This window comes from Pseudophryne corroboree, chromosome 9 (genome assembly GCF_028390025.1).
Source record: "Pseudophryne corroboree isolate aPseCor3 chromosome 9, aPseCor3.hap2, whole genome shotgun sequence".
Lineage (NCBI taxonomy): Eukaryota > Metazoa > Chordata > Amphibia > Anura > Myobatrachidae > Pseudophryne > Pseudophryne corroboree.
The window spans coordinates 197,001,798-197,027,589 of NC_086452.1; the positions used below are offsets into that span (position 1 = coordinate 197,001,798).

Consider the following 25,792-nt stretch of genomic DNA (forward strand, 5'->3'; position numbering starts at 1 on the left):
TTTCTGGAAGAGAAGCTGGCAAGGCTGATTTGAAAAATCAGTGAGGGGGCAGGTCTTGAAACTATAATTTGTACCCTTGGTCTACTATTTCTAATATCCAAGGATCCAGGTCCGAGCGAACCCAGACCTGACTGAAGAGTCTGAGACGCGCCCCCACTGGTGCGGACTCCTGCAGAGGAGCCCCAGCGTCATGCGGTGGATTTGGTAGAAGCCGGAGAGGACTTCTGTTCTTGGGAACTTGCCACAGCCTGTGACCTTTTTCCCCTTCCTCTTCCTCTCGCAGCAAGGAAGGAGGATCCTTGTCGTTTTTTGGATTTATTGGCCCGAAAAGACTGCTTCTGATAGTGGGGCGTTTTCTGTTGTTGCGCAGGAACATAAGGTAAAAATGACGACTTACCCGCGGTAGCCGTAGATACCAGGTCAGTGAGGCCGTCACCAAACAAGACACTACCGTTAAACGGCAGAGACTCCATAGCCTTCTTCGATTCAGCATCAACATTCCATTGATGAATCCACAATGCCCTCCTGGCCGAGACTGCCATGGCATTGGCCCTTGATCCTAAATGACCAATATCCCCTGCAGCTTCTCTTAAATATACTGCAGCGTCCCTGATATGACCCAGAGTCAAAAGCACGTTATCCCTGTCCAGGGTATCTATCTCAAATGACAAGTTATCTGCCCACTTTTCAATAGCACTACTCACCCATGCCGAAGCAACTGCAGGCCTGAGTAGCGAACCTGTAGTGACAAATGGGTTTTAGTGTATTTTCCCGCTTACGATCTGCAGGATCCTTTAGGGCTGCAGTGTCAGGAGACGGAAGCGCCACCTTCTTGGACAGACGCGACAGAGCTTTGTCCACTGTGGGGGTTGACTCCCACTTTTCCCTGTCCCCAGAGGGGAACGGATTTGCCACTGGAATTCTTTTGGGAACCTATACCTTCTTTTCAGGATTTTCCCAAGCCTTTTTAAAAAGAACGTTCAGTTCATGAGAGGGAGGAAACGTTACCTCAGGTTTCTTTCCTTTAAACATACAGACCCTTGTATCAGGAACAGCAGGGTCCTCAGTGATATGTAATACGTCTTTTATTGCCACAATCATGTACTGAATGCTCTTAGCCAGTTTAGGATTCAATCTGGCATCACTATAGTTGACACTGGAATCAGAGTCCGTGTCGGTATCTGTTATCTGGGTAAATGCACATTTCTGTGACTCCGAAGGGGTCTGAGCTTGTGACAATGCATCCTCCATGGATTTCCTCCATGTCTGGTTCTTAGACTCAGATTTATCTAATCTCTTAGTCAACCGAGCCACATTAGCATTCAAAACACTCAACATATTTACCCACTCAGCAGTCGGCTGTGCCGACAGGGTCACTCCCACCGCTTTTTCTGTCCCCACTCCGGCTTCCTCCTGGGAAGAGCACTCAGCCTCAGACATGTCAACACACACGTACCGACACCCACAATCACACTGGGCTATAGAGGACAGACCCACAGCAAAGCCTGTTAGAGAGACCCAGAGGGAGTTTGCCAGCTCACAACCCAGCGCCTATCCCGGTACTGAAACTTTATATACAATGCCTCAGACCTGTTAGCGCTTTTATAATAAAGATAATAGCACCAAGTCTACTGTGCCCCCCCCCGTTTTGCACCCTGTTACTTGTACAGCAGTGTGGAGGTCAGGGCCAGCGTCTCTGCAGGTTCTGTGAAGAGAAAATGGCGCTGGTCAGAGCTGTGAGGGCTAAGCCACGCCCCCTCACCGGCGCGCTTCAGTCCCGCTCATTTTAACATTTTTATACTGGCGGGGGTCTATATTGAATGCCTAGGCACTTTTCATATAACTTTTGGTAGTTACTTTTAGGTCCACATGCTGCCCAGGGCGCCCTGTCAGTGCCGCTATGTGTACGGGAGCATGGCGCGCAGCGCGGCACCTCAAGACCTAAAGTCTTCTGCCGTCACTGAAGTCTTCGTTTCTTCTTTTACTCACCCGGCTTCTTTTTTCTGGCTCTGCAAGGGGGGGTGACGGCGCGGCTCCGGGAACGAGCAGCTAGGCGTACCAAGTGATCGAACCCTCTGGAGCGAATGGTGTCCAGTAGCCTAAGAAGCGGAGCCTTTGAACTCACAGAAGTAGGTCTGCTTCTCTCCCCTCAGTCCCACGATGCAGGGACCCTGTTGCCAGCTGGTCTCCCTGAAAATAATAAACCTAACAAAAAGTATTTTTCTGAGAAACTCTGGAGAGCTCCTCAGTGTGCATCCAGTCTCACTGGGCACAGAATCTAACTGGAGTCTGGAGGAGGGTCATAGAGGGAGGAGCCAGTTCACACCCCTTTTAAAGTCTTAAAGTGCCCATGTCTCCTGCGGATCCCTTCTATACCCCATGGTTCTTGAAGCATCCCCAGCATCCTCTAGGATGTACGAGAAACTGAATTTCCTGAGCCAGGAGGCGGGAATATAGGAGAGTGGCCCGTTGCATTCTGGGAGGCCGAAAGCTTTTGATCGATTGGTGCCATTCCGCTGATGCTAATTCATATTCCAATGTCAACCTGTGTACAAACTGTGGACCCTGCAGGAGAAAAGGACTTAACATCTTCATTCTCAGGTTTTGTACGATAATCTACACAACTACTGTACCTAACATCAATCACAGTGGCATAATCTACTGAACCATCAATCATTCTGGCAAACACCATCTAAAAGTCCCAATCCAGTGCCAGTCTCCACTGTCAGCTCACAATGTACCAGCTCTATCTCTTTATCCAATCCTACTGCAACATCATCTGGAGTCAACAACTCCTGTTAGTTACTAGTTGTCTGGTTGAAATGAAAATCTAGTAATGTATGAGAACAAATGACAATTAACCATTTGTTTCCTAACACTGGAAACAGACAAAAACGGTCATGCAGACAAATTGGTTAAATCCCCCAGCCAACATTGTTTCTTCTCTCCTCAATCTTATCCCTCTTTAACATCTCGGCCCTACCCCTTCCTTTTCATTTATTTCCCTGTTTTTAACTTCAAATAGTCTGCTCCATGCACCCACATCAGTGGGTTGCCTACTCTAACTGGTTCTACCGAAGCACCTGCTCTCATTCTCCCTCTGGCTGCTAGAAAGGCTCACACTTCTCAATCCGTCAAAAACTTCCTAACCATCTTGTACCTCCACTTACAAACCTCCTTTTCTCCTGTGGACGGTGGAATGCCAAATCTGTCTACAAAAAAACTCATATCCATTCACAACCTCTTCACTTCCTGTAGCTCCTTACCCACTGCACCACTCTGCAAATCCCTGGTTTCAGATTCCCTTAAGTATTTAATTATTATCCTCAAATACTAATACATCCCAGCTCAACTTCTTTGCTTCTGAACTACATGTTTCCTCCCCTATAATAACCATGTCTCAATCCCACCTCTAAAACTTCTGCTGTGCTGCTCTCCAATTGTGGAACTCCCCATCTCACCTGAGCAGACTCTGCCATAGCCTCCAAACTTTCAAGCACTCTCTCAAAACCTACCTCTTCATTTTAGCCACTACTTGACCACTTCATCTATTTGCTCCAACTGCCACATCTCTGCCTGACCCCCCCACCCCCACCCCATATATAGTGCACGGTTTTCAGGTCACCTAGCAGTTGCACAGGTGTATTCATCTGAAACATTTTAAGAGATCAACAGGTGGAGCTAATTATTTTACTTGCAATACTGTGAGGAGACCTGGAAAACCTGCACTGTCCTGAGGATTGAGTTTTAGAACCTATGCTCTAGAGTCTAGACCATGGGTCTTCAACCTGTGGCCCTCCAGCTGCTGCGGAACTACACATCCCACCATGCCCTGCCACAGTTTTGCTATTAAGGCATGGTAAAACTGAGGCAGGGCATGCTGGGATGTGTAGTTCCGCAGCAGCTGGAGGGCCACAGGTTGAAGACCTATGGTCTAGACCAAGGGTGGGCATTAAGTGGCCCTCCAGCTGCTGTTGAACTACACAGAAACTGTGCGCGCATTCAAAATAAACGATGATGAGGGTAATTATGGTGATAGATACTAACTAGCTGCTTGTGAATAATTTTTTTTAAAGAATGCTTTACTGTGTTTTGACTCCTTATAGCCCATTGTAACCTTAGTGGATACTCGTCAAACCATGTTACCTTTCAAGGGCTCTGTGACATCCTTTCCTGAGAATGTGATGGGTTTGGTAACGAGAACCGGAATGCTGGAAGTTACTTCTTTCTTAAATGGTTCAGAAATCTCTGCTTTTGGAGGAAGTGGTGTGATCTCCATTTGAGGAGAAGGTGGCAATATGGCGCCTGTTTGTTTGGCCAAAAAGCTAAGAATGTCTTCTTTTAGGATACGTCCATCCCGTCCACTGCCCACTACTTCACTTAGTTTTATCTGAAGAAATCAGAGTAGAAAAGCATCAAAAACAATAACAGAACACTATAAGGTATACCAATCACAGTATATATCAATGTATCCAGGGCTTATAGTGGGCCTGCAGAGGTGCCATGGGCTATTCAATTGCAGCCCGCAAGCTCCATTTAACACGGTTTCCTGTCTGTATGTATGTTATTTTATATATATATATATATATATATATATATATATATCTATATATATATATATATATATATATATATATATATATATATATATATAATAAGAATTTACTCACCGGTAATTCTATTTCTCGTAGTCCGTAGTGGTTGCTGGGGACTCCGTAAGGACCATGGGGAATAGACGGCTCCGCAGGAGACTGGGCACATCTAAAGAAAGATTTAGGTCTATCTGGTGTGCACTGGCTCCTCCGCCTATGACCCTCCTCCAAGCCTCAGTTAGGACACTGTGCCCGGAAGAGCTGACACAATAAGGAAGGATTTTGAATCCCGGGTAAGACTCATACCAGCCACACCAATCACACCGTATAACTCGTGATTGGAACCCCGGTTAACAGTATGATAACAACGGAGCCTCTGAACAGATGGCTCGCAATAACAACCCGGTTTGTGTAACAATAACTATGTACAAGTATTGCAGACAATCCGCACTTGGGATGGGCGCCCAGCATCCACTACGGACTACGAGAAATAGAATTACCGGTGAGTAAATTCTTATTTTCTCTGACGTCCTAGTGGATGCTGGGGACTCCGTAAGGACCATGGGGATTATACCAAAGCTCCCAAACGGGCGGGAGAGTGCGGATGACTCTGCAACACCGAATGAGAGAACTCCAGGTCCTCCTCAGCCAGGGTATCAAATTTGTAGAATTTTGCAAACGTGTTTGCCCCTGACCAAGTAGCAGCTCGGCAAAGTTGTAAAGCCGAGACACCTCGGGCAGCCGCCCAAGATGAGCCCACCTTCCTTGTGGAATGGGCTTTTACAGATTTAGGCTGCAGTAGTCCCACCGCAGAATGCGCCAGCTGAATAGTGCTACAAATCCAGCGCGCGATAGTCTGCTTAGAAGCAGGAGCACCCAGTTTGTTGGGTGCATACAGGATAAACAGCGAGTCAGTTTTCCTGACTCCAGCCGTCCTGGAAACATAAATTTTCAGGGCCCTGACTACGTCCAGTAACTTGGAATCCTCCAAGTTCCTAGTAGCCGCAGGCACCACTATAGGCTGGTTCAAGTGAAACGCTGATACCACCTTTGGGAGAAACTGAGGACGAGTCCTCAACTCTGCCCTATCCATATGGAAAATCAGATAAGGGCTTTTATAGGACAAAGCCGCCAATTCTGACACACGCCTGGCCGAAGCCAGAGCCAACAGCATGACCACTTTCCACGTGAGATATTTCAAATCCACAGTCTTAAGTGGTTCAAACCAATGTGATTTCAGGAACTCCAAAACCACATTGAGATCCCAAGGTGCCACTGGGGGCACAAAAGGAGGCTGAATACGCAGAACTCCTTTGACAAAAGTCTGAACTTCAGGCAGTGAAGCCAGTTCTTTCTGGAAGAAAATCGACAGGGCCGAAATCTGGACCTTAATGGACCCCAATTTGAGGCCCAACGTCACCCCTGCTTGCAGGAAATGCAGGAATCGACCCAGTTGAAATTCCTCCGTTGGGGCCTTCCTGGCCTCACACCAAGCAACATATTTCCGCCAAATGCGGTGATAATGTTTTGCGGTGACATCCTTCCTGGCTTTGATCAGGGTAGGGATGACTTCCTCCGGAATGCCCTTTTCCTTTAGGATCCGGTGTTCAACCGCCATGCCGTCAAACGTAGCCGCGGTAAGTCTTGGAACAGACAGGGCCCCTGCTGCAGCAGGTCCTGTCTGAGCGGCAGAGGCCAAGGGTCCTCTGAAAGCATCTCTTGAAGTTCCGGGTACCAAGCTCTTCTTGGCCAATCCGGAACCACGAGTATAGTTTTCACTCCTCGCCTTCGTATTATTCTCAGTACCTTGGGAATGAGAGGCAGAGGAGGAAACACATAAACCGACTGGTACACCCACGGTGTTACTAGAGCGTCCACAGCGATCGCCTGAGGGTCCCTTGACCTGGCGCAATATCTTTTTAGCTTTTTGTTGAGGCGGGACGCCATCATGTCCACCTGTGGTCTTTCCCACCGGTTTACCAGCATTTGGAAGACTTCTGGATGAAGTCCCCATTCTCCCGGGTGGAGGTCGTGCCTGCTGAGGAAGTCTGCTTCCCAGTTGTCCACTCCCGGAATGAACACTGCTGTCAGAGCTAACACATGATTTTCCGCCCATCGGAGAATCCTTGTGGCTTCTGCCATTGCCCTCCTGCTTCTTGTGCCGCCCTGTCTGTTTACATGGGCGACCGCCGTGATGTTGTCTGATTGGATCAGTACCGGCTGGTTCTGAAGCAGGGGCCTTGCTTGGCTTAGGGCATTGTAAATGGCCCTTAGCTCTAGAATATTTATGTGAAGCGAAATCTCCTGATTTGACCACAGTCCTTGGAAATTTCTTCCCTGTGTGACTGCGCCCCAGCCCCGAAGGCTGGCATCCGTGGTCACCAGGACCCAGTCCTGTATTCCGAATCTGCGGCCCTCTAGTAGATGAGCCCTCTGCAGCCACCACAGCAGCGACACCCTGGTCCTTGCCGACAGGGTTATCCGCTGTTGCATCTGGAGATGGGACCCGGACCATTTGTCCAACAGGTCCCACTGGAAAGTCCTTGCAAGGAACCTTCCGAATGGAATTGCTTCGTACGAAGCTACCATTTTCCCCAGGACTCGTGTGCATTGATGTACCGACACCTGTCCCGGTTTTAGGAGGTCTCTGACTAGAGATGACAACTCCTCGGCTTTTTCCACTGGAAGAAACACTTTTTTCTGGTCTGTGTCCAGAATCATTCCCAGGAACAGAAGATGTGTCGTCGGGACCAGCTGTGACTTTGGAATATTGAGAATCCAGCCGTGCTGTCGTAGCACTTCCCAAGAAAGTGCTACCCCCACTACCAACTGTTCCTTGGACCTCGCCTTTATCAGGAGATCGTCCAAGTACGGGATAATTAAAACTCCCTTCTTGCGAAGGAGTATCATCATTTCGGCCATTACCTTGGTAAAGACCCTCGGTGCCGTGGATAACCCAAACGGCAGCGTCTGGAACTGATAGTGACAGTCCTGTACCACAAATCTGAGGTACTCCTGGTGAGGAGGGTAAATGGGGACATGCAGGTACGCATCCTTGATGTCCAGGGAGACCATGTAATCCCCCTCGTCCAGGCTCGCAATAACCGCCCTGAGCGATTCCATCTTGAACCTTTTGATAATAAGTGTTCAAGGATTTTAAATTTAAGATGGGTCTCACCGAACCGTCCGGTTTCGGTACCACAAACATTGTGGAATAGTAACCCTTCCCTTGCTGAAGGAGGGGTACCTGGACAATCACTTGCTGTGAATACAGTTTTTGGATAGCCACCAACACTGCCTCCCTGGCAGAGGGAGTTGCTGGTAAGGCAGATTTTAGAAAACGGCGGGGGGGGGGGGGGACGTCTCGAATTCCAGCCTGTACCCCTGAGATACTACTTGAAGGGCCCAGGGATCCACCTGTGAGAGAGCCCACTGTGTGCTGAAATTTCTGAGACGGGCCCCCACCGTACCCGGATCCGCCTGTGAAGCCCCAGCGTCATGCTGTGGACTTACCGGACGCGGGGGAGGACTTTTGCTCTTGGGAACTGGCTGTATGCTGCAGCTTTTTCCCTCTACCTTTGCCTCTCGGCAGAAAGGATGCGCCTCGAGCCCTCTTGTGTTTATGGGGCCGAAAGGACTGTACTTGATAATACGGTGCCTTCTTTTGCTGTGGGGTAGCCTGTGGCAAAAATGTCGATTTCCCAGCCGTAGCTGTGGAAACGAGGTCTGAAAGACCATCCCCAAACAGTTCCACCCCCTTATAAGGCAAAACTTCCATGTGCCTTTTTGAATCGGCATCACCTGACCACTGCCGAGTCCATAACCCCCTTCTGGCGGCAATGGACATTGCGCTTATTTTTGATGCCAGCCGGCAAATATCCCTCTGTGCATCACGCATGTATAAGACAGCGTCCTTTATATGCTCTACTGTCAGCAAAATAGTGTCCCTATCCAGGGTATCAATATTATCCGACAGGGAATCTGACCACGCAGCAGCAGCACTGCACATCCATGCTGATGCAATCGCTGGTCGCAATAAAATGTCCGTGTGTGTATATATAGCTTTTAGGGTAGCCTCCTGCTTTCTATCAGCAGGATCCTTTAGGGCGGCCGTATCCGGAGATGGTAGTGCCACCTGTTTTGATAAACGTGTAAGCGCTTTATCTACCCTAGGGGACGTTTCCCAACATGACCTATCCTCTGGCGGGAAAGGGTACGCTGCCAATAACCGTTTAGAAATTATCAATTTCTTATCGGGGGAAGTCCAGGCTTCCTCACACACCTCATTTAATTCCTCAGATGCAGGAAAAAATAAGAATTTACTTACCGATAATTCTATTTCTCGTAGTCCGTAGTGGATGCTGGGGACTCCGTCAGGACCATGGGGGGATAGCGGCTCCGCAGGAGACAGGGCACAAAAATAAAGCTTTAGGATTAGGTGGTGTGTACTGGCTCCTCCCCCTATGACCCTCCTCCAAGCCTCAGTTAGGATACTGTGCCCGGACGAGCGTACACAATAAGGAAGGATATTGAATCCCGGGTAAGACTCATACCAGCCACACCAATCACACCGTATAACTTGTGATCTGAACCCAGTTAACAGTATGACAAACGTAGGAGCCTCTGAACAGACGGCTCACAACAATAACAACCCGAATTTGTTTGTAACAATAACTATGTACAAGTATTGCAGACAATCCGCACTTGGGATGGGCGCCCAGCATCCACTACGGACTACGAGAAATAGAATTATCGGTAAGTAAATTCTTATTTTCTCTAACGTCCTAAGTGGATGCTGGGGACTCCGTCAGGACCATGGGGATTATACCAAAGCTCCCAAACGGGCGGGAGAGTGCGGATGACTCTGCAGCACCGAATGAGAGAACTCAAGGTCCTCCTCAGCCAGGGTATCAAATTTGTAGAATTTTGCAAACGTGTTTGCCCCTGACCAAGTAGCAGCTCGGCAGAGTTGTAATGCCGAGACCCCCCGGGCAGCCGCCCAGGATGAGCCCACTTTCCTTGTGGAATGGGCCTTGACAGATTTAGGTTGTGGCAAGCCTGCCACAGAATGTGCAAGTTGAATTGTGCTACAAATCCAACGAGCAATCGTCTGCTTAGAAGCAGGAGCACCCATCTTGTTGGGTGCATACAATATAAACAGTGAGTCAGACTTTCTGACTCCCGCCGTTCTTGAAATATATATTTTCAATGCCCGGACCACGTCCAACAACTTGGAATCCTCCAAATCGTTAGTAGCCGCAGGCACCACAATAGGCTGGTTCAGGTGAAACGCTGACACCACCTTAGGCAGAAAATGAGGACGCGTCCGCAGTTCTGCCCTGTCCGTATGGAAAATCAGATATGGGCTCTTATATGATAAAGCCGCCAATTCTGATACTCTCCTGGCTGAAGCCAGGGCCAGTAGCATGGTTACTTTCCATGTAAGATACTTCAACTCCACCGATTTGAGCGGCTCAAACCAATGGAATTTGAGAAAATCCAAGACTACATTAAGATCCCACGGTGCCACTGGGGGCACAATCGGGGGCTGTATATGTAGTACTCCTTTTACAAAAGTCTGGACTTCAGGAACTGAAGCCAATTCTTTCTGGAAGAAAATCGACAGGGCCGAAATTTGAACCTTAATGGACCCCAATTTGAGGCCCATAGACAATCCTGTTTGCAGGAAATGTAGGAATCGACCCAGTTGAAATTCCTCCGTGGGGGCCTTCCTGGCCTCACACCACGCAACATATTTTCTCCAAATGCGGTGATAATGTTGTGAAGTCACCTCCTTCCTGGCTTTTACCAGTGTAGGAATGACCTCTTCCGGAATGCCTTTTTCCCTTAGAATTCGGCGTTCAACCGCCATGCCGTCAAACGCAGCCGCGGTAAGTCTTGGAATAGACACGGTCCCTGCTGAAGTAGGTCCCGTCTTAGAGGTAGAGGCCACGGATCCTCCGTGAGCATCTCTTGAAGTTCCGGGTACCAAGTTCTTCTTGGCCAATCCGGAGCCACTAGTATCGTTCTTACTCCCTTTTGCCGTATAATTCTCAGTACTTTTGGTTTGAGAGGCAGAGGAGGGAACACATACACTGACTGGAACACCCACGGTGTTACCAGAGCGTCCACAGCTATTGCCTGAGGGTCTCTTGACCTGGCGCAATACCTGTCCAGTTTTTTGTTGAGGCGGGACGCCATCATATCCACCATTGGTTTTTCCCAACGGTTCACAATCATGTGGAAGACTTCTGGATGAAGTCCCCATTCTCCCGGGTGTAGATCGTGTCTGCTGAGGAAGTCTGCTTCCCAGTTGTCCACTCCCGGAATGAATACTGCTGACAGTGCTATCACATGATCTTCCGCCCAGCGAAGAATCCTTGCAGCTTCTGCCATTGCTGTCCTGCTTCTTGTGCCGCCCTGTCTGTTTACGTGGGCGACTGCCGTGATGTTGTCCGACTGGATCAACACCGGCTGACCCTGAAGCAGGGGTTTTGCCAGACTTAGAGCATTGTAAATCGCTCTTAGCTCCAGTATATTTATGTGAAGAGACATCTCCAGGCTTGACCATACTCCCTGGAAGTTTCTTCCCTGTGTGACCGCTCCCCAGCCTCTCAGACTGGCATCCGTGGTCACCAGGACCCAGTCCTGTATGCCGAATCTGCGGCCCTCTAACAGATGAGCACTCTGCAACCACCACAGAAGAGACACCCTTGTCCGTGGCGATAAGGTTATCCGCTGATGCATCTGCAGATGTGATCCGGACCATTTGTCCAGCAGATCCCACTGAAAAGTTCGTGCGTGGAATCTGCCGAATGGAATCGCTTCGTAAGAAGCCACCATCTTTCCCAGGACTCTTGTGCATTGATGCACAGACACTTTCCCTGGTTTTAGGAGGTTCCTGACAAGTTCGGATAACTCCCTGGCTTTCTCCTCCGGAAGAAACACCTTTTTCTGAACCGTGTCCAGAATCATTCCCAGGAACAGCAGACGTGTCGTCGGGGTCAACTGAGATTTTGGAAAATTCAGAATCCACCCGTGTTGTTGCAGCACTAGTTGGGTTAGTGCTACTCCGTCCTCCAGCTGTTCTCTGGACCTTGCCCTTATCAGGAGATCGTCCAAGTAAGGGATAATTAATACGCCTCTTCTTCGCAGAAGAATCATCATTTCGGCCATTACCTTGGTAAAGACCCGAGGTGCCGTGGACAATCCAAACGGCAGCGTCTGAAACTGATAATGACAGTTTTGCACCACGAACCTGAGGTACCCTTGATGTGAAGGGCAAATTGGGACATGCAGGTAAGCATCCTTTATGTCCAGGGACACCATAAAGTCCCCTTCTTCCAGATTCGCTATCACTGCTCTGAGTGACTCCATCTTGAACTTGAATTTTTGTATGTACAGGTTCAAAGATTTCAGATTTAGAATAGGTCTTACCGAGCCGTCCGGCTTCGGTACCACAAATAGCGTGGAGTAATACCCCTTTCCCTGTTGTAGGAGGGGTACCTTGACTATCACCTGCTGAGAAAACAGCTTGTGAATGGCTTCCAATACCGTCGCCCTGTCTGAGGGAGACGGTGGCAAAGCAGACTTTAGGAACCTGCGAGGGGGAGACTTCTCGAATTCCAACCTGTAACCCTGAGATACTACCTGCAGAATCCAGGGGTCCACCTGTGAGCAAGCCCACTGTGCGCTGAAATTCTCGAGTCGACCCCCCACCGCTCCTGAGTCCGCTTGTAAGGCCCCAGCGTCATGCTGAGGGCTTTGCAGAACCCTGGGAGGGCTTCTGTTCCTGGGCAGGGGCTGCTTGCTGCCCTCTCTTACCCCTTCCTCTGCCACGAGGCAGATATGACTGTCCTTTTGTCCGCTTGTTCTTATAGGACCGAAAGGACTGCGGCTGAAAAGACGGTGTCTTTTTCTGTTGGGAGGGGGTCTGAGGTAAAAAGGTGGATTTTCCGGCAGTTGCCGTGGCCACCAGATCCGATAGACCGATGCCAAATAATTCCTCCCCTTTATACGGCAATACTTCCATATGTCGTTTGGAATCCGCATCACCTGACCACTGTCGCGTCCATAAACTCCTTCTGGCAGATATGGACATCGCATTTACTCTCGATGCCAGAGTGCAAATATCTCTCTGAGCATCTCGCATATAAAGGAAAGCATCCTTTAATTGCTCTATAGTCAATAAAATACTGTCCCTATCCAGGGTATCAATATTTTCAGTCAGGGAATCCAACCAGACGACCCCAGCACTGCACATCCAGGCTGAGGCGATGGCTGGTCGCAGTATAACACCAGTATGTGTGTATATACTTTTTAGGGTAGTTTCCAGTCTCCTATCAGCTGGATCCCTGAGGGCGGCCGTATCAGGAGACGGTAACGCCACTTGTTTTGATAAGCGTGTGAGCGCCTTATCCACCCTAGGGGGTGTTTCCCAGCGCGCCCTAACCTCTGGCGGGAAAGGGTATAATGCTAATAACCTTTTTGAAATTAGCACTTTTCTATCTGGGTTAACCCACGCTTCATCACATACATCATTTAATTCCTCTGATTCAGGAAAAACTACAGGTAGTTTTTTCACCCCCCACATAATACCCCTTTTTGTGGTACTTGCAGTATCAGAGATATGCAAAGCCTCCTTCATTGCCGTGATCATATAACGTGTGGCCCTACTTGAAAATACGTTTGTTTCATCACCGTCGACACTAGATTCAGTGTCTGTGTCTGGGTCTGTGTCGACCGACTGAGGTAAAGGGCGCTTTACAGCCCCTGACGGTGTCTGAGACGCCTGGGCAGGTACTAACTGGTTTGCCGGCCGTCTCATGTCGTCAACTGATTTTTGTAATGTGCTGACATTATCACGTAATTCCATAAACAAAGCCATCCATTCCGGTGTCGACTCCCTGGGGGGTGACATCACCATTATCGGCAATTGCTCTGCCTCCACACCAACATCGTCCTCATACATGTCGACACACACGTACCGACACACAGCAGACACACAGGGAATGCTCTTATCGAAGACAGGACCCCACTAGCCCTTTGGGGAGACAGAGGGAGAGTTTGCCAGCACACACCCAAGCGCTATAATATATATGGGAACAACCTTATATAAGTGTTGTTCCTTATAGCAGCTTAAATATATCAAAATATCGCCAAAAAATGCCCCCCCTCTCTGTTTTACCCTGTCTCTGTAGTGCAGTGCAGGGGAGAGTCCTGGGAGCCTTCCTCACAGCGGAGCCGAGCAGGAAAATGGCGCTGTGTGCTGAGGAGAATAAGCCCCGCCCCCTTTTTCGGCGGGCTTTTCTCCCGGAGTTTTAGATATCTGGCATGGGTTAAATACATACATATAGCCTCAATGGTTATATGTGATGTATTCTTTTGCCATAAAGGTATTAAATATTGCTGCCCAGGGCGCCCCCAGCAGCGCCCTGCACCCTCCGTGACCGCTTGATGTGAAGTGTGTGACAACAATGGCGCACAGCTGCAGTGCTGTGCGCTACCTTCATGAAGACTGAAGAGCCTTCTGCCGCCTGTTTCCGGACCTTCAATCTTCAGCATCTGTAAGGGGGGTCGGCGGCGCGGCTCCGGGACGAACCTCAGGGTGAGACCTGTGTTCCGACTCCCTCTGGAGCTAATGGTGTCCAGTAGCCTAAGAATCCAATCCATCCTGCACGCAGGTGAGTTGAAATTCTCTCCCCTAAGTCCCTCGATGCAGTGAGCCTGTTGCCAGCAGGACTCACTGAAAATAAAAAACCTTAAAAACTTTTTCTAAGCAGCTCTTTAGGAGAGCCACCTAGATTGCACCCTGCTCGGACGGGCACAAAACCCTAACTGAGGCTTGGAGGAGGGTCATAGGGGGAGGAGCCAGTACACACCACCTAATCCTAAAGCTTTATTTTTGTGCCCTGTCTCCTGCGGAGCCGCTATCCCCCCCATGGTCCTGACGGAGTCCCCAGCATCCACTTAGGACGTTAGAGAAACTACTGGTAGTTTTTTCTCACCGAACATAATACCCTTTTTTGTGGTACCTGGGGTACTATCAGAAATGTGTAATACATTTTTCATTGCCTCAATCATGTAACGGGTGGACCTATTGGAGGGTACACTAGTCTCATCGTCGTCGACACTGGAGTCGGTATCCGTGTCGACATCTGTGTCTGCCATCTGAGGTAGCGGGCGTTTTAAAGCCCCTGATGACATTTGAGACGCTGGAACAGTCACAAGCTGAGTAGCCGGCTGTCCTATGTCGTCAAACCTTTTATGTAAGGAGCTGACACTGTCACGTAATTCCTTCCATAAGTCCATCCACACAGGTGTCGACCCCTCAGGGGGTGACAACACATTTACAGGCATTTGCTCTGCCTCCACATCATTTTCCTCATCCTACATGTCGACACAGCGGTACCGACACACAGCACACACACAGGGAATGCTCTGACAGAGGACAGGACCCCACAAAGCCCTTTGGGGAGACAGAGGGAGAGTATGCCAGCACACACCAGAGCGCTATATACCACAGGGATATCACCTATAAAGAGTGTTTTCCCTTATAGCTGCATATATATATATATATTATACTGCGCCTAAATTTGTGCCCCCCCTCTCTTTTTTACCCTTTCTGTAGTGCAGGACTGCAGGGGAGAGCCAGGGAGCGATCCTTCCAGCGGAGCTGTGAGGGAAAATGGCGCCAGTGTGCTGAGGGAGATGGCTCCGCCCCTTTTTCGGCGGGCTTTCTCCCGCTTTTTGTGTTATTCTGGCAGGGGTAATTTACACCTATATAGCCTCTGGGGCTATATATGGTGTCAGTTTTGCCAGCCAAGGTGTTAATATTGCTGCTCAGGGCGCCCCCCCCCAGCGCCCTGCACCCATCAGTGACCGAAGTGTGTGGTGTGCATGAGGAGCAATGGCGCACAGCTGCAGTGCTGTGCGCTACCTTGGAGAAGACAGAAGTCTTCAGCCGCCGATTTTCCGGACCTTCTTGCTTCTGGCTCTGTAAGGGGGAAGGCGGAGCGGCTCCGGGAACGGACGACGAGGTCGGGTCCTGTGTGCGATCCCTCTGGAGCTAATGGTGTCCAGTAGCCTAAGAAGCCCAAGCTACCACCACTTAGGTAGGTTCGCTTCTTCTCCTCTTAGTCCCTCGCTGCAGTGAGCCTGTTGCCAGCAGATCTCACTGTAAAATAAAAAACCTAAACTATACTTTCTTTCTAGGAGCTCAGGAGAGCCCCTAGTGTGCATCCAGCTCGGCCGGGCACATAAATCTAACTGAGGCTTGGAGGAGGGTCATAGGGGGAGGAGCCAGTGCACACCAGATAGACCTAAATCTTTCTTTAGATGTGCCCAGTCTCCTGCGGAGCCGTCTATTCCCCATGGTCCTTACGGAGTCCCCAGCATCCACTAGGACGTCAGAGATATATATATATATATATATATATATATATATACATACACACACATATATACATACACACATACATATACACACACACACACAAAACCCAGACGCACCTAGTCCCTCAGGGTACAGAGTATACTGATAGATATATCTGGGAAACACTGAAGGTGAAACCGCACAGAGATACAGGCACAATCAGTCACAGACAATGCAGAAATCTATATAACAGTAAGGCTACACTGGATTAGAAATAAATTACACACACACACTTTTTCTTAACTAACGCTATCTGTATAAAGACATGTAGAATACTCAAATGTTTGTAAAGTCACAGCGCTGTACACACGCGGCTTTATAAGGGAGACCTTGCCCTGCAGTCCTGGAGACCAGCCGCAGCTATGCTCCGAAGATGGCGCCCAGCGTCTCAGTCAGGAAGTGAGGGAGAGTGTGAGGCAGCTGCAGGGTGGGAAAATATACTCAGAGATGGTGCCATGGGCAGGGGGAGGGGCTACAGGTCAAGCGCCACCTCCCATGTGCTTGACTTCCACCCCGGGTACTGCCAGTCTTATTAAATGGGGTGTTAGTATAACCGACCTGTACTCAGACGCCTTGGTTGTGTAGTGCATAGGTTCTCAAACTCGGTCCTCAGGACCCCACACAGTGCATGTTTTGCAGGTAACCCAGCAGGTGCACAGGTGTATTAATTACTCACTGACACATTTTAAAAGGTCCACATGTGGAGCTAAATTATTTAACTTGCGATTCTGTGAGGAGACCTGGAAAACATGCACTGTGTGGGGTCCTGAGGACAGAGTTTGAGAACCTGTGGTCTAGTGGGATTCCTGCTCGGAGACAGTGCCCACACATACGGCACGACCAGTCTCCCTAGGTCGCGGACCGAATGCGATTTAATGGTGGGTCCCGCATGGGGAACCCTCTTACCTCTTCCCAGTAGCAGCCATGCGAACCAGAAGAGCATCTTAGACCGTGTGCCTAAACCGGAGCGCCTAAGCCAGAGCATCTCCGCTGCAAGTACCCGGGAACAGAGCCCCGGGAGTATGCGACGCCGCTTGGGAGGTGATGGAGCTACAGCGCTGAAGTGTCACCCTGACATACAGCGCTGACAGCCCAGAGAAGAAATCTTCTTAGAAAGATTTTTTCAGGGCTGTCCAGTGCAGCCCTCCTGTTAGGTGACCTGCTGCTGCAGGCACCAACTCAAAACGGAGCTCTCAGTGCCTGGAGACGGGGTTTATAGAGGAGGCCCCAGTGTATCCTGGGACAGCCTAAAGTTTTAGCCTGTTGGTGCCTCTGGATCAAGATCCACTCTACACCCCCCATGGTATTCTGCTGCAGAAAGATATGTTGTACTTGTTATATTTAATTCTTGCTATTGCTATCAACAAGTAATTGTAATATTATTGAAATTATGAAGGTCATCATGCGCAATGGCGATGTTCGCGTAATGTCACACAGACGTATGTCCCATGGTGTCTGTGCACAGAGCTGCAAGAGCAACTAAGCTGCACAGACTCTCGGATGTACTGTGTGTTCATGTGCAGTGACAAGGTAATGGCTATTTAGACGCACAAGATCTTCTGTCATATGGGTGTTATGTAGTGTTGCAGGAGCGGTTTCAGACGCTTTATCACATACATTGGAAGCCATACTGAAGAAGAGTCTGCACCTTAAATGGGGCTAGTGCAAGCCCCGATGGTGCTTTCATTGGCTGTGGCTGCAACCTCTGAAAGTGGGCAGCACAGCCATTGCGTATTCAGAGGCATGGTTGCACACCAGGGGAAGGGTATATACTGGTACTAGCATAAAGTCGCAGATACAACTATGGTAAAAGACTTTAACACAGTCAAAGCAATGTCCGACTTACAATAAGGCCCTATATGGTCGTACAAAAGCAAAACGGGGGGGGGGGGGGGGAGAGAAAGAGAGCGAAGATAACCAAACACTCCATCAATCAACATTATCCCGGAATACCAGAGAATGAGGAGTTAGGCCCTAGGAATCATGGATGGAGTAACGGAAGCTGCAGACAGGACGTAAAATCTGTGATCATGCAAATCTACATAAAATAACCTCCAGTGTCTATGGGATGTAGTCATTAGGTTGACATTTATAATGTTGACACTACAATGTCAACAGTTATATCGACATTGTTAAAATGTCAATAGACAACATATCAGAATATTGACATTAGGTTTAGACTGCAAGCGGGAGGGTTAGGGGGAAGAAGAATGTTGGAGGATCAGAGGTCTGACCTGGAGGTGATAGTCACATGACCCCTGGGAGCTGTGCTGGAGCCACTACAGCAGGTAAGTAAATTATGGGCCACCAGATACAATATGTCGACATTATGACTGTCGGCATTCTCACACCGACATGATGACTGTCAACATATAATATATCACCCATCTTTACAGTATAATCATACATTCAATTTAGTTTGTATAGCCCAGACATTATGGGGAAGAGACAATAAGCTGAGGGGCTCCGAAGAGTTGACTGGCAGGAACACCTTGCTGGTCTTTGCTGGTGTCCCAATGAAGTGCAAGCAAAAGACAAGCAAGGTTTTCCTCCTGTAATTATCCAATATGTGTGCAGCAGGACCTCAGGCTCCATTTAATCTGCCCCTAAATGTATATTAGGTTCACATGTATCAAGGGTCTGCCAGATACAAGATAAGGAGACTTACATTGTTCTCCATAGCGAGGCGTCTCACGGCTGGCGTGGCAAGGGTCTTGTGTCCCTTTATTTCTTGGTGTGTATGCTCTTGAGAAACTGCAGGTGTTTCTACAACATCCTCATCAGAGGCCACATCTAGAGGATAAAAATGTTTTCTCATTTACAAAGATGTACCAGGGAACACAAGCTGCTCTGCAATAGGTTGCTTTTTTCCATGAGCTTACAATAAAGTCACAGCATACAATGTATGGCCGGCTCAAGAGTAAAATAAAAAATTCCAAGTTTGTTTTTATGAGGTTTATTCATGGAGTATAACTGTATGTGTAACAAGTTTCGATCCAACTATTAAATTCATAAATTATATTATCGGTGATTAATTTGTACTTGCACAAAGCATATCTGATATTAGCACTAAATCGGGATACGGTCATTAGGTCGACACTGCTTAAGTCAATAGTCATTAGGTCGACATGCAATAGGTCGACATGATCAATAGGTCGACAGGTCAAAAGGTCGACATGAGTTTTTCAAATTTTTGGGATTTTTCCATACTTGACAATCCACGTGGATTACGATTGGAACGGTAACTTTGCCCGAAGCATGGCGAGCCAGGCGAGGGGACACGGTACACTAATTGTGGTTCCCCGTCACTTTACGAAGAAAACGACACCAAAAAAAGTCCAAAAACTAATGTCTACCTTTTCACCTGTAGACCTAATGCCCATGTCGACCTTCAGTGGTCGACCTTAAGTTGAGTCGACCCAACGACCCATACCCCACTAAATCTTCCCATAATATTTTTCACAGACAGAGAAATAAAATTCTTAAGATAGTTATTACATAAAATGGTAGATGTATTATGTAAAGAAAAAGTAAAAGACAACTTATCTGACAACACAGTAGGTGTCCACCCAGGATAGTATTGTTCCAAGTGCAGCAAATATGAGTTAGTTGAAACCAAATGTACAGTATACAAGCAAGAGTTCAGAGCACTTCAAGCAAACCATCAGTAACAGGTTATGGTAACAGCCCTGATGATGTCAGTTTAACTTTGCAAGTTAAGACAAAGGGGGTCATTCTGAGTTGATCGTAGTTGTGCTAAATTTAGCACAGCTCCGATCATTCACACTGACATGCGGGGGGACGCCCAGCACAGGGCTAGTCCGCCCTGCATGTCAGTGCCGGTCCACCCCCCACCCCCGCAGAAGTGCAAAGGCATTGCACAGCGGCGATGCCTTTGCACTTCAAGAGTAGCTCCCGACCAGCGCAGCTTTAGCGTGCTGGCCGGGAGCTACTTGTCACAGCGGCTGCGTGTGACGTCACGCAGCCGCCGCGGCCCGCCCCCCCAACGGTCCGGCCACGCGTGCGTTGGCCGGACCGCGCCCCCCTAAACGGCAGCTTAATGCTGCCATCCAGCCCAGCGACCGCCTCAGAGGTGATCGCTAGGCAACGACGGCTGGCATGCGCAGTTGTGACCCGATCGTTGCGAGAAACTGCAGCGAGCGATCGGGTCGGAATGACCCCCAAAACACGTTGGATTCTTTATTCTTGGTACCATACTCTGCAACTGATTGTTTGAAGAGTTAAGAAGTTTGTATGTTAGGATAATATACGCTGTATACAAACGTGGGTTATCATCACGTTTCTGGATTATTATTTGGAACAAGTGGAATATTTCCCTTCATTCAATTATATGGTTTAAACAAATGTGATAGTATTGTAAGGTAACATGGCATTGTGTAAGCAGTTTTACTGTCAATTTATGTGGCTTACCGTTCTATCACTGCCCATGTAGTGTTGTTTATGGCATAACTTGTACAGAGAAATGTGTATTCGGGATCATGTGTAAATTTTTGTGCACATATTATATGCCTTCTAAGTATATATGAAGACTGTTATGTAACGTACTATTTTGACAATAGACTCTACAATAGCAAAATGTCACCTGGATGAAGAAACATTCTACAATGAATTCTAATGGAGCAGCAGCCTTACTCAGAGCACCACCTTGTAAACACCTGGACTTGAGCACGCTCACTTACCTTTCAAAGCATCTGTATCAATATCCACCAAAGGCTTCCCAACTAGTGCCGTGTCCTCCACATTGTAATACAGCTTTTTAATAACCCCATCATAGCGGCTGGTGATGGTGACCGAGGCTTTGTCACTTTGTACCTCACAGATACTATCAAACTGGGAGACTGTGTCCCCTTCTTTCACATACCTGAGTACAGACATTATATGTTGTGACATGGATAATTGCACTGATAAAGAAATACACTGCACCTATACTAACGTTTTGTGGGGGGTTTTGGATTTGTTAATTGATTTTTACCAAGTTCTTTTGTAGCCATTATCACACATTAGTTATATATTCATAGACGCTAGTCAAGCTCAGGAGATAATATCTATGTATGTTTATTTATGCCTAAAGATATATCAGATTATGATTAGAGTAAGAGAGAGGGAAGAGAAACAAGTGAGGAATATATTCTGATGTTCTCAGCAACTGCAATAGCTAGAGCCCCCAACAGCGCTGGGTGTTGGAACAACAGCCATTTCCTATGACCTCTCTTGTCCATTGCAACTTATACCCCTAACACTATACAAATGTAACATGTCCTCATACAAATTATAGGAGCACCAAGATATGCGGCCACACAGGTCAACTGCAAGCCTGACTGGCAGGGTTTTTACACTAATATTTTTCATATAATCTGTGCAGAGTCAATATAATTATTATTTCACTACTTACTCAACTGGAAGAGAAAAATAACAGAATCATATTTAACACACTGGTTTAAGGGCCAATTAATTAACCTACCAGTCTTTCACTATGACCTCTGTGATTCCTTCTCCGATGTCTGACAACTTGAATTGTACAATCTGACCATGTAAAGCTGGAAATAGAGACAGATAATATCGGTTGCAGTGTGGATACAATTAGGCTCATCTGATAGGCAAATACAGAAGAAGTGGAATGCTGACAAGTGCTTGCATTTTAAACAGAGCATCCAGGATTACCAGTGAGTACAGAGCAGTAGACACCATGCCTATTGAAGAGTGACAAATACACAGTGTGTGAAGTGCAATAATAAGGTAGCAAGAGGGAATATGTATGAGGTCATGTACAGCAATATTGTGTGCATTAGTGGAGAATGGAGTTATTCATTTGATGTAGATACAGACCGTAGCCCTTAATTGTTCTAACACTGCTGACCGTGTCGATTACCTACGATAACAGAATACCATCAAGAATGTGTGTACTGGATAATAACGAGATTTATGGTAAGAACTTACCGTTGTTAAATCTCTTTCTGCGAGGTACACTGGGCTCCACAAGGATTAACATCGGGGTGTAGAGTAGGATCTTGATCCGAGGCACCAACAGGCTCAAAGCTTTTGACTGTTCCCAGAATTCATAGCGCCGCCTGCTCTATAACCCCGCCTCCATGCACAGGAGCTCAATTTCGTTAACCAGCCCAATGCAGTAGCAGGTACCAGAGACGACAATCGCTCGTAGCCAATTACACCACACACTGACCACAGGAGAGGGTGTCAGCGGCTATGCCAATACCAACCCAAAGAAGCTAAGTGCGTCAGGGTGGGCACCTTGTGGAGCCCAGTGTACCTCACAGAAAGAGATTTAACAACGGTAAGTTCTTACCATAAATCTCGTTTTCTGCTGCGGGGTACACTGAGCTCCACAAGGATTAACATCGGGGATGTCCTAAAGCAGTTCCTCATGGGAGGGGATGCACTGTAGCGGACATGAGAACCCGGTGTCCAAAGGAAGCATCCTGGGAAGCGGCGGTATCGAAGGCATAGAACCTTACAAACGTGTTCCCCGAGGACCACATTGCCGCCTTGCACAATTGTTCAAGGATCGCACCACGGTGGGCCGCCCAAGAAGGTCCAGCCGACGGAGTAGAGTGGTCTTTAATGGTAGCAGGAACCGGACGACCAGCCTGTACATAAGCATGTGCAATCACCATTCTAATCCATCTGGCCAAAGTCTGCTTGGAAGCAGGCCAGCCACGTTTGTGAAAACTAAAAACAATACAAAAAGAGAATCAGATTTCCTAATGGAGGAAGTTCTCTTCACATAGATACGGAGAGCCCGTACCACATCCAAAGACCGCTCTTTAATTAAACCACTATCTCCTGGTTAAGGTGGAAGGAAGACACCACCTTAGGTAAATAACCTTGCCGCTTTCTAAGAACCGCCTGGTCACAGTGAAAAATCAAATAGGGAGACTTACAGGATAAGGCACCCAAGTCCAAGACCCTTCTAGCTGAAGCAATCGCCAGCAAGAATAGGACCTTAAGGGAAAGCCACTTAAGGTCAGCAGAGGCAAGAGGTTCAAACGGAGACTCTTGCATGGCCTCCAAAACCACCGGCAAGTCCCAAGGGGCCACAGGTGGCACATAAGGAGGCTGAATCCGCAACACACCCTGAGTGAATGTATGGACATCAGGTAGGGTAGCAATTTTTCTCTGAAACCTATCAGACAAGGCAGAGATGTGAACCTTGAGGGAGGCCAGACGCAGGCCTAAATCCAGGCCCTGTTGTAGAAAGGCCAATAGTTTGGCCGTACTAAACTTGAAAACGTCATGATTGTGAGACGCGCACCAAGTAAAGTAAGCATTCCAGACCCTATGGTAGATCCAAGCAGAAGCCGGCTTACGGGCCATCAACATAGTTTGAACGACCGCCTCAGCAAAAACCCTTGGCCCTCAGGACGGAAGCTTCAAGAGCCAGACAGGCCAAATCCTGGTAAACACAAGGGCCCTGAACGAGGAGGTCTGGTCGTTGTGGAAGGAGAAGGGGACGATCCCACGAGAGACCCAGGAGATCGGAGAACCAGTGCCGTCTGGGACACACTGGAGCGACCAGAAGCAGGTGTCCTCCTTCTTGCTTGAACTTCCGTATTACTCTGGGCAGGAGTGACACCGGAGGGAACACATACCGTAGCTGAAAGTTCCATGGAATTGCCAGAGCGTCCACGAAGGCAGCTTGAGGATCCCTTGTCCTTGCTCCGAAGACCGGAACCTTGTGATTGTGTCGAGACGCCATCAGATCCACATCTGTAAGACCCCACGTGTCCACGAGAAGTTCAAACACCTCCGGATGAAGGCTCCACTCTCCGGCGTGTAAGTCCTGACGACTGAGATAGTCCGCTTCCCAGTTCAGGACGCCCGGAATGAACACTGCGGATATGGCCGGCAGATGGCGCTCCGCCCACTGAAGAATCCGTGATACTTCCCTCATTGCCATGCCGCTTCAAGTGCCGCCTTGATGATTTATGTACACCACCGTGGTGGCATTGTCCGACTGTACTTGAACAGGTCTGTTCTGTATTAGATGCTGGGCCATTGTCAACGCATTGAACACTGCCCGCAGTTCCAAAATATTGATCAGGAGCAGAGACTCCTCTTTGGTCCACCGACCCTGAAGAGAGTGTTGTTCCAACACCGCGCCCCAACCTCTCAGACTGGCATCGGTCGTCAGAAGGACCCAGTTGAATATCCAGATGGGACGGCCCCTGCTCAATTGTTGGTCCTGAAACCACCAGCTCAGTGACAGGACCTCCGGAGACAATGAGATCAGGTGAGATCTGATCCGGTGAGGCAGGCCGTCCCACTTGGTCAGAATTAACTTCTGCAGAGGTAGAGAGTGGAATTGAGCATACTCCACCATGTCGAAAGCAGACACCATGAGACCCATCACTTGCATTGCCGAATGAATCAACACTTGCGGACGAGATAGGAAGCATCGAATCCTGTCCTGAAGCTTCAGGACTTTCTCCTGAGACAGGAACAACCGTTGGTTGTGAGTGTCCAATAACGCTCCCAGATGTAACATGCTCCGAGCAGGAACCAGGGAGGATTTCTTCCAGGTGATAAGCCACACCCATGGGCTTTCATGCACTGGACCGTCAGATCGAGATGACACAGGAGAAGTTCTAGGGAATTTGCCAGGATCAACAAATCATCCAAGTACGGTAGGATCCTGACCCCTTGACGGCGGAGTGTAGCCGTCATGACCGCCATAACTTTGGTGAAAACTCGGAGAGCCGTTGTCAAACCAAAGGGTAACTCCCGAAATTGGTAATGAAGGTTGCCCACCGCAAACCTCAGGTACTGCTGATGAGATACCGCAATAGGAATATGTAGGTAGGCATCCTGTATGTCCAGGGAGACCATATAGTCCCCTGTCTCCAAGGCCAGAACAATAGAGCGCAGCGTTTCCATACGAAACTTGGAGACCCGCACATGCTTGTTCAAGGACTTCAGATTGAGAATGGGCCGCGAGGACCCGTTCGGTTTCGGGACTAGAAACAGCGGTGAATAGTACCCCCTTGCCTCTCTGAGCCAGAGACACCTGTACTACCACTCCTGTGGTCAGGAGGGAATATACCACCGAGTGCAAAGGGTTTGCTTTTGCCGGATCCAGAGGCACATCTGTCAGGCAAAATCGATGAGGGGGGCGATTATTGAAGGGTATGGCGTAACCTCGAGCGACGACTTCCCTCACCCAGGTATCTGAAGTGGTCTTCAACCATTCCTGGGCAAAACCTAGAAGAAGTCGGCCCCCTACCCTGGGATCCCCCAGAGGGAGGCCCGCCCCGTCATGCGGCAGGCATGTCAGTTTTGGAAGCTGGCTGACGGGTGGTCTAGGCACGCTTCGGTCTGGGCTTGGCATGTCTGGAAGCACGAGCTTGCTTTGGATACGCCTGAGCTTTTGCTTTACCTGGAGGATGAAAGGGCTGAGGGAAAGTACTTTTAGCCTTCTGTGCGGAAGGAGCCGTACTAGGTAGGCAAGCTGTTTTAGCAGTAGCCAGATCAGCCACAATCTTATTGAGGTCTTTTCCAAAGAGAATGTCTCTCTTGAAAGGAAGCACCTCCAGGGTTTTCTTGGAATCCATATCCACCGACCAGGATCTCAACCAAAGGATACGTCTGGCCAAGACGGACGTAGTAGCAGCCTTGGCCGCGAGCACCCCGGCATCAGAGGCCGCCTCCTTAAGGTACAGAGAAGCCGTGGTAATATACGAGAGACATTGTCGAGCATGCTCAGATGCGTTGGAAGGCAGTTCCGCCTCAA

General features: G+C 48.6%; 1 protein-coding gene across 1 annotated transcript in view; it reads right to left on the reverse strand.

The window, feature by feature from the left end:
* DBT (dihydrolipoamide branched chain transacylase E2) overlaps positions 1 to 25,792 on the reverse strand; it is an 83,349-nt gene that overhangs the window by 39,840 nt on the left and 17,717 nt on the right. Inside the window, exons 3-6 of the mRNA XM_063940072.1 lie at positions 21,509 to 21,584; positions 20,727 to 20,908; positions 18,695 to 18,819; positions 4,147 to 4,390 (exon numbers count right to left, since the gene is read on the reverse strand). Of these exons, the coding sequence (XP_063796142.1) occupies positions 4,147 to 4,390; positions 18,695 to 18,819; positions 20,727 to 20,908; positions 21,509 to 21,584 (627 nt within the window). The remainder of the gene's footprint in view (positions 1 to 4,146; positions 4,391 to 18,694; positions 18,820 to 20,726; positions 20,909 to 21,508; positions 21,585 to 25,792) is intronic.